This window comes from Calidris pugnax, unplaced genomic scaffold (assembly GCF_001431845.1).
Source record: "Calidris pugnax isolate Ruff unplaced genomic scaffold, ASM143184v1 scaffold95, whole genome shotgun sequence".
Taxonomy (NCBI): domain Eukaryota; kingdom Metazoa; phylum Chordata; class Aves; order Charadriiformes; family Scolopacidae; genus Calidris; species Calidris pugnax.
Window position 1 is genome coordinate 9,836,951 of NW_015090885.1, and position 15,697 is coordinate 9,852,647.

Genomic DNA, 15,697 nt, shown 5'->3' on the forward strand with positions numbered 1-15,697 from the left:
TTTTTTACGGCAACCCCCTTTACCCCCCCCCCCCCAAATCTCACTGCTTTTTTACCCAAGCAAGAATCCTACCAGCCAACCGCACACTATACGTCAAAACATGTCCCCACCTTCTCACATAGAAAGTAACAGTATACAAAAATGGCACTTGGAGCTCTAAAAGGTCCCAGTAACAGGTCATATTACTAGAACTAAATCTGTTCAACTTCTAACATCGTTTCCCACATCCTTCCTCCCTGACTTTTCCTTTATTCTATGTAGTTCTTGAATTTTGTACGCAGAAAGAAACTGGCTGGTTTTCTTTGTTCAAGCATTTATCAGAGGCCCTGGAAGATGTGGTTTTTTGTTTAAAAAAACCCACAAACCTATCCCATGGGACTGCTTGTTCAAGCCTGACCTCAATGTCTTCAGCTTTTCAGATAAAGCAGCGTGTTTGGACTGTAAGTATTGGAGAGTTTGACCTTAATTAATTAATTCTCATTTACAAGAATGATAATCACTAGAGAGGAGAAAAGCTGTTAATCAGCAGCTTTATAGCACTGTATTCCCCCAACCACCACCACTTTCTGCTGGTTCATGTTTCTTGTTCTCACTTCTGCTGGAGACCAAGGGGAACCCTATTACTGGTCACAGCCAGTAGATGAAAAGGTGAGGAGGAAAGGAAATGTTGGCTCACTCCTGGCTGCAAGCCCAGACCCTCTCGCTGCTGAGCCGAGAGCGGCAGACATCAGCCCGGCGAATGTCCTGCAGACACTCTGAGAGCAGCTTATCACTGAAAAGGCCCACCCTCCTCATTTCCTGTTGGTAGCACATTTGCTTCAGTTAGGAAATTATGGAGATTTTGTACTTTTGATCAGAAACTGACCAGGAGATGTGGAGCACAATACCCAGCATCACCTACCGCCCACAGCATCAGCTCCCAACTGTGCGTAACCCTCTCCTTCCCTGGCTGCGTTGCCCACAGCCAGCCTCATGTCTTATACCAGGTGGCACCAACTAAGGGGCAAAAAGATACTGTCCATCATTACTTAATTCCACAGCCTGGCCTTGAAAACTTCCAGGGATGGGGCATCCACAACTTCTCTGGGTAACCTGTTCCAGTACCTCACCACCCTCACAGTAAAGAATTTCTTCCTAGTATCTAATTTAAATCTACCCTCTTTCTGTTGAAAACTGTTACCCCTTGTCCTATTGCTCCACTTCCTGATAAAGAGTTCCTCTCCATCCCTCCTGTAGGCCCCCTTTAGGTACTGGAAGGGGCTATAAGGTCTCCTGGGCGCCTTCTCTTCTCTAGGCTGAACAACTCTGACTCTCTCAGCCTGTCTTCATGGAAGAGGTGCTCCAGCCCTCTAATCATCTTTGTGGCACTCCTCTGGAATCAATCCAACACATCCATATCCTTCTGATGTTGAAGACCCCAGAGCTGGACACAGTACTACATGTGGGGGTCTCACAATAGCAGAGTAGAGGGGAAAAATCACCTCCCATGACCTGCTGACCACACTTCTTTGGATGCAGCCCAGGATGTGGTTGGCTTTCTGGGCTGCCAGCACACATTGCCAGCTCATGCTGAGCTTCTCACCAACCAACACCCTCAAGTCGTTCTCCTCAGGGTTGCTCTCAATCCATTCTCCGTCCAGTCTGTATTTGTGATTGGGATTGCCCCAATTCACATGCAGGACCTTGCACTTGGCCTTGTTCCAACCAACACCCTCAAGTCGTTCTCCTCAGGGTTGCTCTCAATCCATTCTCCGTCCAGTCTGTATTTGTGATTGGGATTGCCCCAATTCACATGCAGGACCTTGCACTTGGCCTTGTTGTACAGCATGAGGTTTGCACAGGCCCACTTCTCAAGCCTGTTCAAGTCCCTCTTGATGGCATCCCTTTCCTCCAGTGTGTTGACCACTCCACACAGCTTGGGGTTGTCAACAAACTTGTTGAGGATGCACTCGATCCCACTGTCCATGTTGCTAACAAAGATATTATACAGCATAGGTCCAAGTACCAACCCCTGAGGAATGCCACTTGTCTCTGGTCCCCATTTGGACATCGAGGTGTTGACCACAACTGTTTGAGTGTGGCCACCCAGCAAATTCCTTATCCACTGCACAGTCCATCCATCAAATCCAAGTCTTTCTAATTTAGAGAAAAGGATGTCATGCAAGACAATGTCAAATGCTTTGCACAAGGCCAGGTAAACTATGTCAGTTGCTCTTCCAATACCTTTACAATAAAGATTTTCAGAAAGAAATGTTGAAGTTATGTACATAGATAAATACTGAAGCATTGAGAACTGACACCTTGCTTCTGTTAATAAATCCTTTCTAGAAAGGAGACAGCCTACATTTAATATCCTTAAAATTAAACTGTTCTGAAGGAGATATGCAAAGATCTTCAGAAAACTGTACTAAGATATCCCCCCTTTTCATTTTTTCTTGTATACTTTCTAGCATTTAGAGAAAAACCTGTAGCAAACAAAAATAGTTATTTTTACTTACCTCATGGACAGCCAAAAAAAACACCACAATGACACTTATGAAAATAGTTACATTCCCATAGACAAGGAAAGCTCAAGGCCTCTGAGGCAAACTTGTTTCTTTAAGCCTAAAATGTAACTCTGGGTGTTTGTGATGAGATGCTGGACATTCTACTTGAAGAAAAATATAAAATATTCTGATTGAGAAAAACATCTCCTATTTTTCATCTGAAAGTGTAGGGTGGGTTTTTTTTCCTGCAAGCTTCTCGTTGCAGCTTGATCTTTCATGGACAATTTCAAGTGCTCTTTTACTAGACAAGCTGCCTTTTTGTCCTTTAGGCTGGTTAAGGACTGCAGCTTCTGCCAAGTTAGCAAAGTCAAAACTCTGTCTGTATTGTGTATGGGTCTTAGACTGAGGTTTCCTTCAAGCTTCCCAGGAAATTCAGGTAGCTTTTTTTCCAAAGCTGAGCAGACTACAACAGAGTCCAACTACAAACAGCTTGGTTCAGTGCTCCTTTCACACACAGCTTTACATGAGCAAAGATGAAAGCAGCGGAGATATGAGAAGGCCCTTTGTATGGCTTCCAAAATATGAGTAATTTCTGGTATACTAAGAGTGAAAACAAAAATATGCGTGATTTTTATCTGCCTGGTTAGATAGTCCCATTTATCAGAGAAAAACGCACTCATTTAGTTGCAATTCTCTTATTTCAGCTGATTTGCAGGGGCTCAGTGCTGAAAACTGAATGAAAAACAATTGGTTATATTTTCTTCCATGTCCGAGTTAAGAACATTTACCGGTGTGGTATTTAGTAGATGAATCATTCCCCAGGGTCACACAACAGAGAAATGATGAATGATGCTTTCAATCCTCTATCCTCAACACAAAGTTCCTTTTCACTGTGCGGACTTAGTCCTATGTCTCTGCTAGCAGTGATTTCAGACAAAGAATATTCTTCTTAATGCAGCCAGTGACTTGTAAAACATCTAAGGGTAGCATTTCAGCTACATTTCAAAAGTCACATCTTCAGCCAGAGCTGCTAGGGCAATTCCATCACACCTTGCTGCTCTCTTAGAGCCAGGAACCCAGTACCCAGGCAAATACAAATACCAACACTGTACATCTCTGAAACAGCCTGGCATGCCAAAACAGGAACCTGGACATTTTATACAGCCTGAGGTCCCTTTATATATATATAAAAAAATTTAAATACATATAAGTTTAAAATACAGTTTAAAAGTACATTGTCTTAAGGTCCTACATGAGTTTGATGTATTACCTATAACATCACCATCAAGATGGGTTGGGCTTCCTTATCATAATTACAGCTGATCAGAAATTTGCCATAGTTGTAATTTATTTTTTTTTAAAACCTTAACCCAAGCTGGCTGAGGTCAAGATCAAAGGATCCCAGAACAGAGAGATCTGGGCTAAATAATCCCATTTGCTTTGCAGAGAGACATGTTAACCAGAGCCAGTTTTACTCAAGTAAGAGGCAAGAATTCCCCCTTGCCCTCTTTCCAGCTGTTTGGTGTGCTGCATTGCCACTGCCGTTGCAGTGGCAGGAGGTGGCCAAAGCCAGAGCTGGATCAGACCAACAACTGCCCAGCCATGAAATAAGTAAAAACATAGGCTTTTTGCATTTTGTTTGTTTTGGGTTTGAATATGCCTGCTTTCATTTAATTACGAAGTTAACCTGCTTCATATAACCCAGATTGGAGTAGCAAAATAGAGCAGTCCATTCAACTTTAATTTGTTACCAGTTTTATTTTTACTTCTCAAAACCTATTCAAAATTTGCAACATTTCAGAGCCTAGATACCATTTATTAAAATAAATACTAAGTATCTGTGTAGACCCATCTGAAATATAGCCTCTAAACAATTACTTTCAAATTGTTAGCAGAGATAACTGAACAGACAAGCACAAGATAATCACAAAGAAACCTCAGCACAGCAGCTCAGATGTTATCCACCCACAGTAAAAGCTTCTGATCTCCTCAGTCATGTACTTGTTTATTCCCTGAAAGGTAGTTTGTATCTATTTCACACTTCCCCCCCCCCCCCCCCCCCCCCACCACACAGCACCAGGACAACTCTATTAAAGGAAGTTGCTCTGAAGTGATGTTTTTTTTTTTTCCTCCCCCCCCCCCCCCCCCCCCCCAGCTAAGAGCCAGTTAGTTATACATAGTCTGTATGCTTACATTCCTTCCATTGCTACATGAAGCCACAGCACTAGCATATAACGTTTTATGGCACTGCATTTTAGTAGGTGGCTTTGCATAGCATGAAGGCAAATACATGTATTGGTTTTAAGTGTTCTGCCTTGGGATGTTGTTTGCTGTTCCTATTCCCATACTGTAAAAGACAAACAGATTGATCATGTCTTCCTTTCCTGTACAGCGTTTTGCTTGTAAGCTACCAGATCCTTCTCTTCCACTCAGTCTCTAGTTCTATCGTGCTCGTAAGCAGAAACCCACAAAAGCTTTTCACAATTCAACATTCAGCTAAATAGTAAAAGAAACGACAATCCCTCATGACTCCAAACCCTGTTTTCCCCTACTCCAGGGATCAGCTTGTAGATAATAATAATAGGTAATCTCCACAATCTTCCTGAGTTTATAAAGGTTTCTTTCCAGCTTTGTGCCTTTCTCTCTTCCCTCTGAAAACCCTTTTCATTACCCATGTGCAGACTCCTTGTTTCTGCAAGAGAATCATTTATCTTTTTTTTTTCCTTTAAAAAAAAGGCCCATTAGTTTAAACATCAGTGGAAACTTTCTTTTAGAACTCAAAAAAAGTCTCCAAAACCCCCCTGAAGTGCAAGTGTGGGCCCGGCTGAGTGGCAGGGGCTGACACACCACCCAGCCTGTTCCAGAGACTGCCAGGGGCTGAGCTCTGCTCTCTTGCCCCATGAATCACCAACTCAGGGGAAAACCTGCTTCTCCCCTGGCCCCTTCCCTCACAGAGGAGGAGGAGGAAATTAATCTGCAATAATGGGAAAGCTTGGACAAAATGTGGCTTCCTCCTTTGACAGTTACAGGGCTCAGGAGACAAATTCCTGGTTGTGACAGTTGCAGCCAGTTCCCCTTTCCCCGCACTCGCCAGCTGCACTATTACTAAGCTCTAGGGAGCCTAAAAAAGCCTTTTATCACAAGGACTGGGTTTATTCATTCTCCACTCACCCACTCACTTTCATTTTAGGTTACTTGGCTTTTTGACTACAACTCAGCTTGATTCATCTGGGATGCACGTGTTTGAAGTAGAGGGGTGAGGAATACCCAGATGACATGCATGTGCTCTGGGAAGCCAGGAGAAGAGGGCACAGCCTGCACCAGCCACCTTCATGCTCCCCACAAGATCACACCAGCTTGGGAAGGGATGCTTGTTTCTGCTTCCCTGGCTCTGCAGGGAAAGATTTCAAGAGCATAGGATAGGACTCTGGGAATTACAGGAGAACTGCCAAGATCTGACCTACAGGTTAGAAGCAATTCATTTTAAGCAGTACGTAATACATGTCACCCTGTCCTAGTGTATATCTGCAGCACCCACCCTCCCACTCCTTCCAGCCTCCTGCTTCCCACTGCACTCACCTACCACAGCACACAGAAAGTCCAGCAGCCAGCCCACTGTTCCTCCAACTGCCCTTTTATTTCCCTGTTTCCCCCTGCAGGCAGGTGGGACTTCTGGAAACACAAGGCAGCTGTGATTGATAGATTAGGCAAATTAAGAAGGGGGCTGTGGAAACTACAGAAAAAGAAGGGGGGAGAAGAAAACCTCTCTGTTTCCCTTTGCTTTTGTGCTACTTTCTAGGAAAAGCTGGTGGAAGTCAGAGTTGGCAACTTCCTCATGCCTGACGATTCCTGGCTTGAAGCCTATTGCTCCTGGCGCCTGGGTTATAAGTTCAGGCTGGCTGCAGTCTTAGCCTGATCTCTTGTGCCCTTTGGGCAAGAGCTTCAAACCCCTAAAGCCCAATTGTTCTAGGCTGCTCCATGGGTCTTCTGCTCCTGGGGTCTTGGTGAGTGTTTCCTTTGACCCATCAGCAACACATCCCAGGCAAGCACCCCTACAAAATGATGCCCTGTGTCAAACGGTACCCCATCCAGTGTTCAGCTTGCAGTGTTAAAACATCAGAAAAGAATAAGCAAAACTTTCAAAACTCCAGAAAATACAAAACATGGGTTTCATTATGCAGATCCCCACAGACAGTCTGAGTCTCAAATAAATATCTTACAGTTTTTTTCTACCAAACGGAATATTATAGTGTAACAAAATAAATAAATAAATGTTATAAATTGTCCTTTTTTGTATTTGTCCCTTGAAGTAAAGTCACAGCAGGTTTGCTTGGAAGCCTGAGGTGCCATTGTCAGAAGTTTCTCTCTCACGCGTGTAGGGTGGGCCGCTGCTCAGGTGTTCAGTGGTGCCCCAGGGCTGGGGAACACCGTGGGAGCCCTCCCGCCCACGGCTCCGTATTGCCTGCATTTCTCGGCCTTGGTACAGACAGGAAGGACCTAACAGAAGATAAATTGTTGCAGTTTTTTCCTTCTTCAAAATATATGGATGTTTTAAGCATGAGGGTAAAGATCTGGGGTGTGTTCATTACCCAATGGGTCCTTGCATCACTCTGTGTGAGGGGAGACTAAAGTTTTCCCCTTGTAACCCCCCCATCAGGCTCAGCTTGTACCTAGAGGCATGGCAGCCATGGAAGAAAGCACATATGGCATTTTCTCCTGCTACTTTTTGTCTCCAAAACACTCATCAAAAGTAAGGGTGCACACTCTGGGTATGTTCCGTGAGGAGGCTGAGGTGCCTTCAGCACAAAGTTGGGTGGCGATTTTTTGAAATGGTGCCACCTCACTCAGTTTACCCCCTCCTCGAGCTTGCCTTCTTCACCCCTTGTGCCAGGATGGCCTTGGTGGACAACCAGCAGCACCTTGGCCCCTGCCATTGTGCAGCACGCTGGGCTTTCTGCACAGAGGCACGCTCTTCCTCTAAAGGTCCCATTTTTTTTGAGATGCGTCTTCAAAGCTGCTTCCTCCATGGGCTGTGCTGGCCATGACGGAGGGAGATTATTCTGGGAGACGCAGAAGAATGGTGCATGGGTATGGCCACTGCTTGCACAACTTTTTTGTGCATATATATAGTAACAGAACAACAGTTCCCCTGCACCATATCTTGTAATTTGGAAAGTGAATGTTTTCTAGCTGCCACCACTGTGGAGCTCCTATGGGCCTGGCTAAGCACCTTCACGTTTCCCCTTCCCAGCGTGATACTTCTTAGCCATCTGGCTGGGGGCTGAGCCCTTCATCCCCCTGGGCCCCGGGGGCAGCCCGGGCTGGGCAGCATGCAGCCAGACTACGAGTCACCACAAAAAAACGACTCCTGGTGATGACTCTCGCAACCGGTGGGGGTGAGCCCCACGGCAGACTGGGGAAAGGTAGACCTACCCAGCATGGCTGGGCTGGGTTTCTCTCCGGGTCACGTAGGTGCCTGAGGCAGTGGTAGAGGAGGCAGGCGAGAAGAAGGAGGGAAATCAGGGGGACCAGCACCCCCATCACAATGGCAATGGCCGGTGCCGTGTTGCTGTCCGGACCTGTGGGGAAAGCAGTGGGTACTCAGTTCATGCATGAAGGAGGAAAAAACAACAAATCAAACCCGTTTCAGACATCCCTTGGCCAGTCCCTGGGGTGGGACAGGGTGGATAGGGGCACTGGGAGCACATGTCAGCATGCACACAAGTGGCACCGCCAGCAGATCTGTGTTTGGGGTCTGATGCCATGGTTGCCCATGTGGGACCCAGCACCTCCAAGCTACCCAAAGCTGGTACATTGTGTTGGTGCATCAGGCTATGTGACAGGGAAACCCTGTGAGTCCTCAGCAGAGGCAGGGAGGCTGTAGCACATCATGGCATGCCAGGGACCCAATGGGCAGTATGCCATTGTATGCCACCACCCACGTGTCTGGCCACTCCTCAGCACCTCCACCATCACTCCCTAGCCCAGCCCTGGAAGCTCTTCCAGGTGCCTTCCCCATCTTCCCCCTGACTCTCGAGGGAGTTTCCTGATCTACCCCAGGAGGTGCTTTGTGGTATCCTCCCTGCTCCAGGGAAGGAGCAGGGTTACATACTGACCCTGTGCCAGGCTGTCCATGGGAAGGACCAGGGTCCCGTTTAGAGAGGGATGCTGGATCATGCAGGCAATAGGGTACTCCTGGAGGATTTTGGCGTGGGCGTGCGTGAAGTTGCTGATGACAGTCACGCTCTGATTGCCGAGCCTGATGTGGTACTCCCTTGGTTTCTGCTGCAGGATGCTGGGAAGGTGCCAGGTGATTTTTGGGGCTGGCTTCCCTGTTGCTGAGCAGCTCATCCTCACCACATTCTGAGAGTCCTTGGCTTTGTCTGGACTGGGTATAAGCTTCGCCTCCACTTTGGGGTTTGAGATGGCTGTAAACACAAAGTGACAAAATCCATTACTTTCTGCTCACATTTGAGCAAATAGTATCTGTATTTACCATTTTATCTTGGAAGACAACCTTGATATCTAATCTTGCCTCCCCCTCCCCAAAGCCCCAGCAGTCTGGAAATTAAAAACTTGATAAAAACAAAGGACAAGAGGGTAAAAGCATCTGTGTTTCAATTCTGTTGAAATTTCTGTTTTCAATTTCTGCAGCGTTGCAGCATCCCAACTGAGAAGTGGTGATTATGGATGAGTGAAAAAGAACAGGTAGTGAAACCATGAAACCACATGTCCTCCTCTCTCTGAAAGGGCTGAACTGCTCCAATAGGTCAAAATTCTTGTTCTTTTCCCTTGAGTGTATCTGCAGGATTAGTTTTCTTGCTGCTAGACATGTGTGGACTTGTGCAGCAAAGAACTATATGCATCTATTTATGCAATACAGTAATAGTGAATTTGTATGTGATTACACCACAGGATTTCACCTGTGGAGATTCTGTGCTTGTACAACTTTCTTCTCACTAGTGTCAGGTTTTGGGGGCATTGTGGTATCCCTCAAAGCCTTCATTAAAGATCATTTGTTCTGCAATCCTTCTCATCCTAGAGGATTGGTGGATGCTGTCACATTTAATCTTAGTCAGCAAGAAGGATGAACGACAGGAGTCATTCATGCTTACTCACTCACGTGAAGCCTGCTTGTTGGTTCCCATTTATATGAACTGTATTTGCAAGGAATTAAGAAAGGGGAGGAGTGAGAAGGAAGCTGTTTTCAACCTGGGTAGAACTCCAGAGCAGATCTAAGCACATAAGGACACATGTTTCTCCTGTGGAAAATCACCTATGTATTCCTCGGCCATAAAATCACATTGTAATTTGGGTCAGAAAGGACCTCTGGAGGTCATCTAGTCTAAGTCCCTGCTAAAAGCCAGATTTATTAGCTGAATTTCCTCAGGCCAGAACGTATAAAGTCACGTAGCTCCATTTGGGATTGCAATCCACAGGTTTCCATATGGCAGCTCACCGCCTGCCTTCTACTTCAGTGCATGTGCTTACAGCACAGGGGTCCAAACCACCACTTTTTTTAAACAGTTAAAGGGCAAAAGGCTTGTGCTTAATGCATAATGGTGCCTATAACCTCCTGGTACAACTCCAGATAGACCTCATGAGGTTGTCTATAACCTCCTGGTACAACTCCAGATGGACCTCATGAGGTTGTCTGGATCCTCCAAACCCTAACTGCCAAAGATTGGAAGCAAGATATATGTATACCATCAGTTATGTTTCAGTTATGTTGTTTGGGTTTGGTTTTTTGGTTTTTTTTTTGTTTGTTTGTTTGTTTTTTGTTTTGTTTGTTTGTTTGTTTGTTTGTTAATGGCTAGACCTCATTTATTTACTATGGCCATGCCTGCATAGAAAAAAAAAAAAAAAGAAAAGCAGTCATTTCTCATTTTCTGCATGGGCCATAGACAGAAACTCAAACCCCACAAGCAGAATTGATGAAACTCACTAGTGTTGCTCTGACAGCAACAAGAAAAATGTGTAGGGGGATTTTAGCTGGAACTTCTCAAAATCTCCCATGTATGAAAATACAAGTGTCACAAACAGTTTATGTTTTGATTAGTAAATGAGCTCTGAACTTCTTCTTTCGCTCACGGGATGCATAAAAATAACACATCCACCCACGACATTAACTTCAAATATTAGCTTGCAAGATCCAAAAGCAGTAAAGGAAAGCCGTCACAGGTGTTTCCAGAGGGGATGAGAAAAATTGCTCAGTATCTTGGCAGAAACACGTGCACTCCACATCTGCTCTTCTTCTGACTAAGCGGTCCTCTCTCTTCTCACATTGGACTCAAAGGAATGATTGTCATGTGAAAAAATTCCTGTAGGGTTGAGCTCCCCCTCAGCAAGTGTCTGTAATAGATGCACAGACAAAGCCTGCAAGTCCAGCTGCCTTGCTACAGTCTTGCTACACGGTTTATTAGCCTGCTCCCACTGTTGACGTTTGATGTATAAAATTAAATTAACTGCATCTTTTGTCTTTCATCTAAATATTTGTTTCCAGTGAAAAAGTACCTGCAAGAGATGTTGTACGCAAGTACTTGCATCAGTGGTCCTGAAGAGCAATAACGCGAACGTTACCGAATTTGAACTGTGGCGGTTTTCCCAAGTACTTGAAAAAGGGACTTTCTAGTGAAGTACGTCAGCTTTGATTATCTGTAATGGCCTTACGTAATTAAAGGGGACTGTCAGGTCATGATTTGCTCTTTATGTTGAAAGTCTTGACAGTGATCTTGGAGAGACTGATAAAAATTTTTAGGAATTATAATACGCCTTATGATGACAGAAAGCCTTTTCCAACCTTATGGGTGTTCATCAGCAACCCCATGCTTCAATTTCTCTGTCTAAGAAATAGTGATGGCATTTTTCCACTGTGCTCGAGCCTTCCAGGAGAACAGTACCATCTATGATGAAGGCAGAAAGTCCCTCCAGCAAATGCCCAGGCAATTTTGTGTCCCAGCAAGTCTTGTCCATTCTTGCGTGGCACATCAACCTCTCTCAGTACCTTCTCACTGTACCTCCTTCCTGGATTTCTCATCCTTTTTGTCAATGAAGGCCGATAAAATATTTCCGAAGCAAAATGGAAGGGGAAGGGCAGCAGGCCATTCAACAGCAACCTGCCAAGCACACTTTAAATGATTCTGTTCCCAAAACGGTTTTCGATACAGGGTAGGAAATTTCTGCTGCTTCTTGGGTTTTCTGTTTTAGCCAGGCTGGTCTGAGATTCCTCCAGTCATACCTGTTTCTTTTTTTCACAGTGTGGTATCCAGTCCTTAAGTGGTTTCACTTCCCCTCATCACACATCAGCGGTGCCCATTCTGGAACAGCCCCTCTTGCGAAGACTGTTGTAGTTGGGCAATTACCAACTTGTAAATTCCCTGGCAGTCCCCTCTTGAGGGCGAAGACATGGCAGCGTTTCATTTTCGCTGGTGACTCTACAGGCCAGTTTGCTCACCTTGCCCTGAACCTTTGGGCCTTGGGAGATTCCTGTTGGCCTCACACTCCATCCTGGGGAGTCCTCTGGGCTTGTGCAGACAAGTTGCTCTCGTCATTGCAAATTGGGGAATAAGGGAGTAAAACTGTGGCTTTTAAGTTGCATCACATAAATTAGCTTCAATGAAATATGCTGTATGTGAATGAAAACATGGCACAGTAACAAGCACTTGGCTTATTCAAGATGACTCTCCAGGCATGTTTGACAAAGCACATTTCAGGGAGGCCACCGTGACCCCAGTGAGCCAGCCCCTGGCAGTGGCATAACAGGAGCAGTAGGCTCCTGCCTGTCTGTGAGAGAAGTGAAACCCTTCTCAGTTGATGTGTTTTTGTTCAAGACACAGGAAAAGACACTCACAGGAGTGTGTGTAGCAGTAGAAAAGCTTGATTATTTTTTTTTTTTAAAGTAGTGCTCTGCTAAAGGACAAATCATAGCCACAAGGCTGGTGATTTGAGAAAATATTTCCCCCTCTTGGATAAAAAAAACCCAAACACCACAAACAAAACAACAAAACAAAACAAATCTATCTCTGCATTTAGATTCTCATGATAAATGAGAAAGGGATTCCTCTGCAAGGCACTTCCATATTTTCCTGTAACGTATAAATCAGTGTTTACCCTCTGAATGACTCAGGGCTGGGTATTTTCAGGAACACCTTCCCCTTTATTTCTGAAATATTGACTGAATTTCTCCTAATTTCTCTCTTCTGCTCTAGGAGCTTTCCCAAGAGAGAGGAAAAAGAACTTTTGTTCCAAACATGATTTTCCCTCGTATTTCCCCCGCCTTTCCCCTATTGCTAAAGTCATCTTTCCCTTAATAGCCAGGGGCATCTTTCTTTCCACACAGAGGACTCCTCGCACATGGGTAAGTGTTTAGGCATGTGTCTGTGTCTTTGTCAGCAGAAGGTACTAGGGATAAACAAAATACTCTGCAGGGGTCATACCACCAGTGGCAGATCCCAGACACTGATGTTTTCTACATGGGATATGATCTTTGGCCCATGACCCCACAGTGGAGTCAGTGATGAGAAAGTCAGGAGCTAACAGAGTGCCCTTGGGACGTATTTAATGTTTCAGCTTTTTCAATGGCAGAAAACCAAGATCATCCCTCAAAAAATAAACAGCTTTTCACTCTTGTTCCTTTTGAGTTAAACTATTTGTCTGTATTTCAGCGTGTACTTGCTAGCTCATGACTGGTGAATATTGCCACGTCCACTCATTATTCGTTTTAGCTCTCTTCTTGAAGTTCATCTATACTGACTTGCACAGGATATTTGTGTGGTAAAGCTCACAAGCTGTACTGTTTTTCAGTCCCTTTTTTTTTTTCATCCCTTTCCTGAAGACAGATTAATTACTGTCACTTTTACTATGGCTTCAAAATCAGCTACTCTGGCCATGCATGTGCCCCATTCACTGCCTTCTGAATATTTTGAATTTTAAGACTGAAGGCAGATTAAGAAAAAAATGCCCGATTTCCAAGCTTAGGAGGCAAGAGCAACAGTCAAAGGAAGCAGAAGAGGATGGGGTTCATGGCTGTGGCAGGCCAGCTGTCAGCACAGCACACAGCCAGGGAAACTTGGAGGAAGTCATGGGTTACACACCAGCTTTTGGATCTCAATCTTGTTGATTCAAAGGGGAAGAAAATTAAAGAACTGTTGAATGCTGGTTTCCCATCAGAGGTAAAACCAGAAAGGGAGGGTGAGTAGAGAGGAAGCTGAGCCACCTTTCCCGCAGCAATTTAGCAATGACCAGTGGTCAGGGAAGGTTTTTCCCAGGGAAAATGACCTGGTCCTCAGATGACAGTCCATACACAATTATGATGCCTTACCGTAAACATTGAGACACATCCTGCCAGTGACAGCTCCCGAGGGGAATGTGTTAAAGATGCACTTGTAGCATCCTTCGTCTTGGAGGGTGACTCCATGCAGGGAGATGGCTGAGGCTTGTAACTCACTGCGGGCAAAGCTCACATGGCCAATGTAGCCCTTTGCGATCTTTTGGCCATTCATTGTACTGTAAGTTGCTATATTGTCTTCGGCCCCGTCCACCTCCTTCTGCCAGGTCACCTGTAGCACATCTTCTCTCGTGACCGACCGGCACGAAAAAGTGACATTTCCTCCTGCCTGGACTGACTGGACCTTTCTGTCCAACACCTGCACGGAGCCTGGGGGAAAAGCAAGTGCTGCACTCAGCATTTCTGACCATCTTTCTGCAACCCACCCCCAGCAGAGGTTTCCCCAGCCCTTCGCCCTCACTCCAGCAGCTCTGGAAGATCTCTCTGCCCCTCCACCTAGGGAAAAAAATGAAAGCGTGGCACAAAAGAATTCCTCTGAGAATTTAGCTGGACCTGACATTCTCACACAAAGCATCTCACCAGCCTGATATCTGTGCTGTAGACAGTGCCACTAAGAAAGGCAGCTCCAGTGCCACAAGTAACTGATTTCTGTCTGCTAAGACTGTTATCCCACAGGTGCCCATGGAGACGTTCTCGCAATCTTGCTGCTGACCAGCCCCCAGATTACAAGCTAGTCTTCCAGGTACCAATCAGCATTTTTCAGTCAGGAGGGTGTCTGGGTCTCTCTGCTTGCCAAGAAAGGCTGGTGCTGCCCTGGAGTTAACCTCATGCAGGGAAAGGGCTCTCCACTCACCCATCGACGGCTCCTCCAGCTGGCAGCCCCTGCAGAGCAGCAGGAGGCAGATCTCAGTCCAGCAAAGCAGGTGGAACAGCATCGTGGGACAGAGCACCTGGACGGGAAAGCTGGCTGCCTTTCCCTGCATCCCTCAGAGGGCGACTGGCCCCTGCCCACGTGGTTGGTTTAAGACTTTCTGCCTTTTTCAAAATCCTGAACAGACTGTTTAGTGGCCTGAACACACACCTACAAGCACTATATCCATAACTACAAATAATTCTGTCCTGGCTGAAGCAGATCAGTGCCATAGTCTAACTCAAACCCCAGCCACCACAGGAGATGAAATCATATGGGTTATTAGAACCATTTGAACATTTGAAGCTTTATGATTTGCAAATTGCAGTAAATCTGTACATTTGTCTGCAGCTAATAAATGCATCAGTAATAAATTAAGGAGAGGATGTTGTCAACGCAACCAGCAGTGACAAATCTGAGCCCCCACGCGAGCGGTGCAGTCGCGTGCAGTGCCACAAGAGCCCTGTCACCGGTGGGTTCACCCCAAGGGGAAGCGAGGGGGGACTGCAGCACCCAGCAGCACAGCAGCAGGCTGGAGGGGCCACCAAGGTCCCTAATGCCTACAGTAACGATACAGACAGACAAGGGAGTTACCTGATGCAAGGGTCCAGATGCCGGAGAGAAGCAGATAAGCGACCATCATCTTAGCTGTGCGCTCAGCGAGATGAGCAAGTGACTGATCCATTGAGCGTTGCTTCCCCTTTTTTATACACTTCGTTCTAACTCTAGGGACATTCCCCCTGCCAGCAGATACGGTAAGAGGCACCTCATAAAAACCTCCAGCCCTCCAGGATGCAGCTGAATAACAAAAGTTTGGGGGACATGACAACAAATGTCAGAGCCAGAAACCGAAGATTTCCCAGCTGGGCTGCTGGACAGACAAGGGTAATGGGGTTACAAGGCTGGGGTTTTCACAAGTGCCTTCTCCATAAGGTTAGGTTTTTGCAGATGCCTAAACAAAAGCCCAGGTTTCTAAGCAGGTTGAGTGCCTGATGCCTGTCAGTCTGTGAGGGG

The 15,697-nt window shown here is 45.7% G+C and overlaps 1 protein-coding gene across 1 annotated transcript in view; it reads right to left on the minus strand.

Annotated features, from left to right (window-relative positions):
- The window catches only part of LOC106890991, a 24,443-nt gene extending 9,075 nt beyond the window's left edge, over positions 1–15,368 (minus strand). Inside the window, exons 1-6 of the mRNA XM_014947140.1 lie at positions 15,278–15,368; positions 13,807–14,142; positions 8,603–8,914; positions 7,920–8,065; positions 6,932–6,983; positions 1,783–2,223 (exon numbers count right to left, since the gene is read on the minus strand). Coding sequence (XP_014802626.1) covers positions 1,783–2,223; positions 6,932–6,983; positions 7,920–8,065; positions 8,603–8,914; positions 13,807–14,142; positions 15,278–15,368 — 1,378 coding nt within the window. The remainder of the gene's footprint in view (positions 1–1,782; positions 2,224–6,931; positions 6,984–7,919; positions 8,066–8,602; positions 8,915–13,806; positions 14,143–15,277) is intronic.
- Between the last annotated feature and the right edge of the window lie 329 nt (positions 15,369–15,697).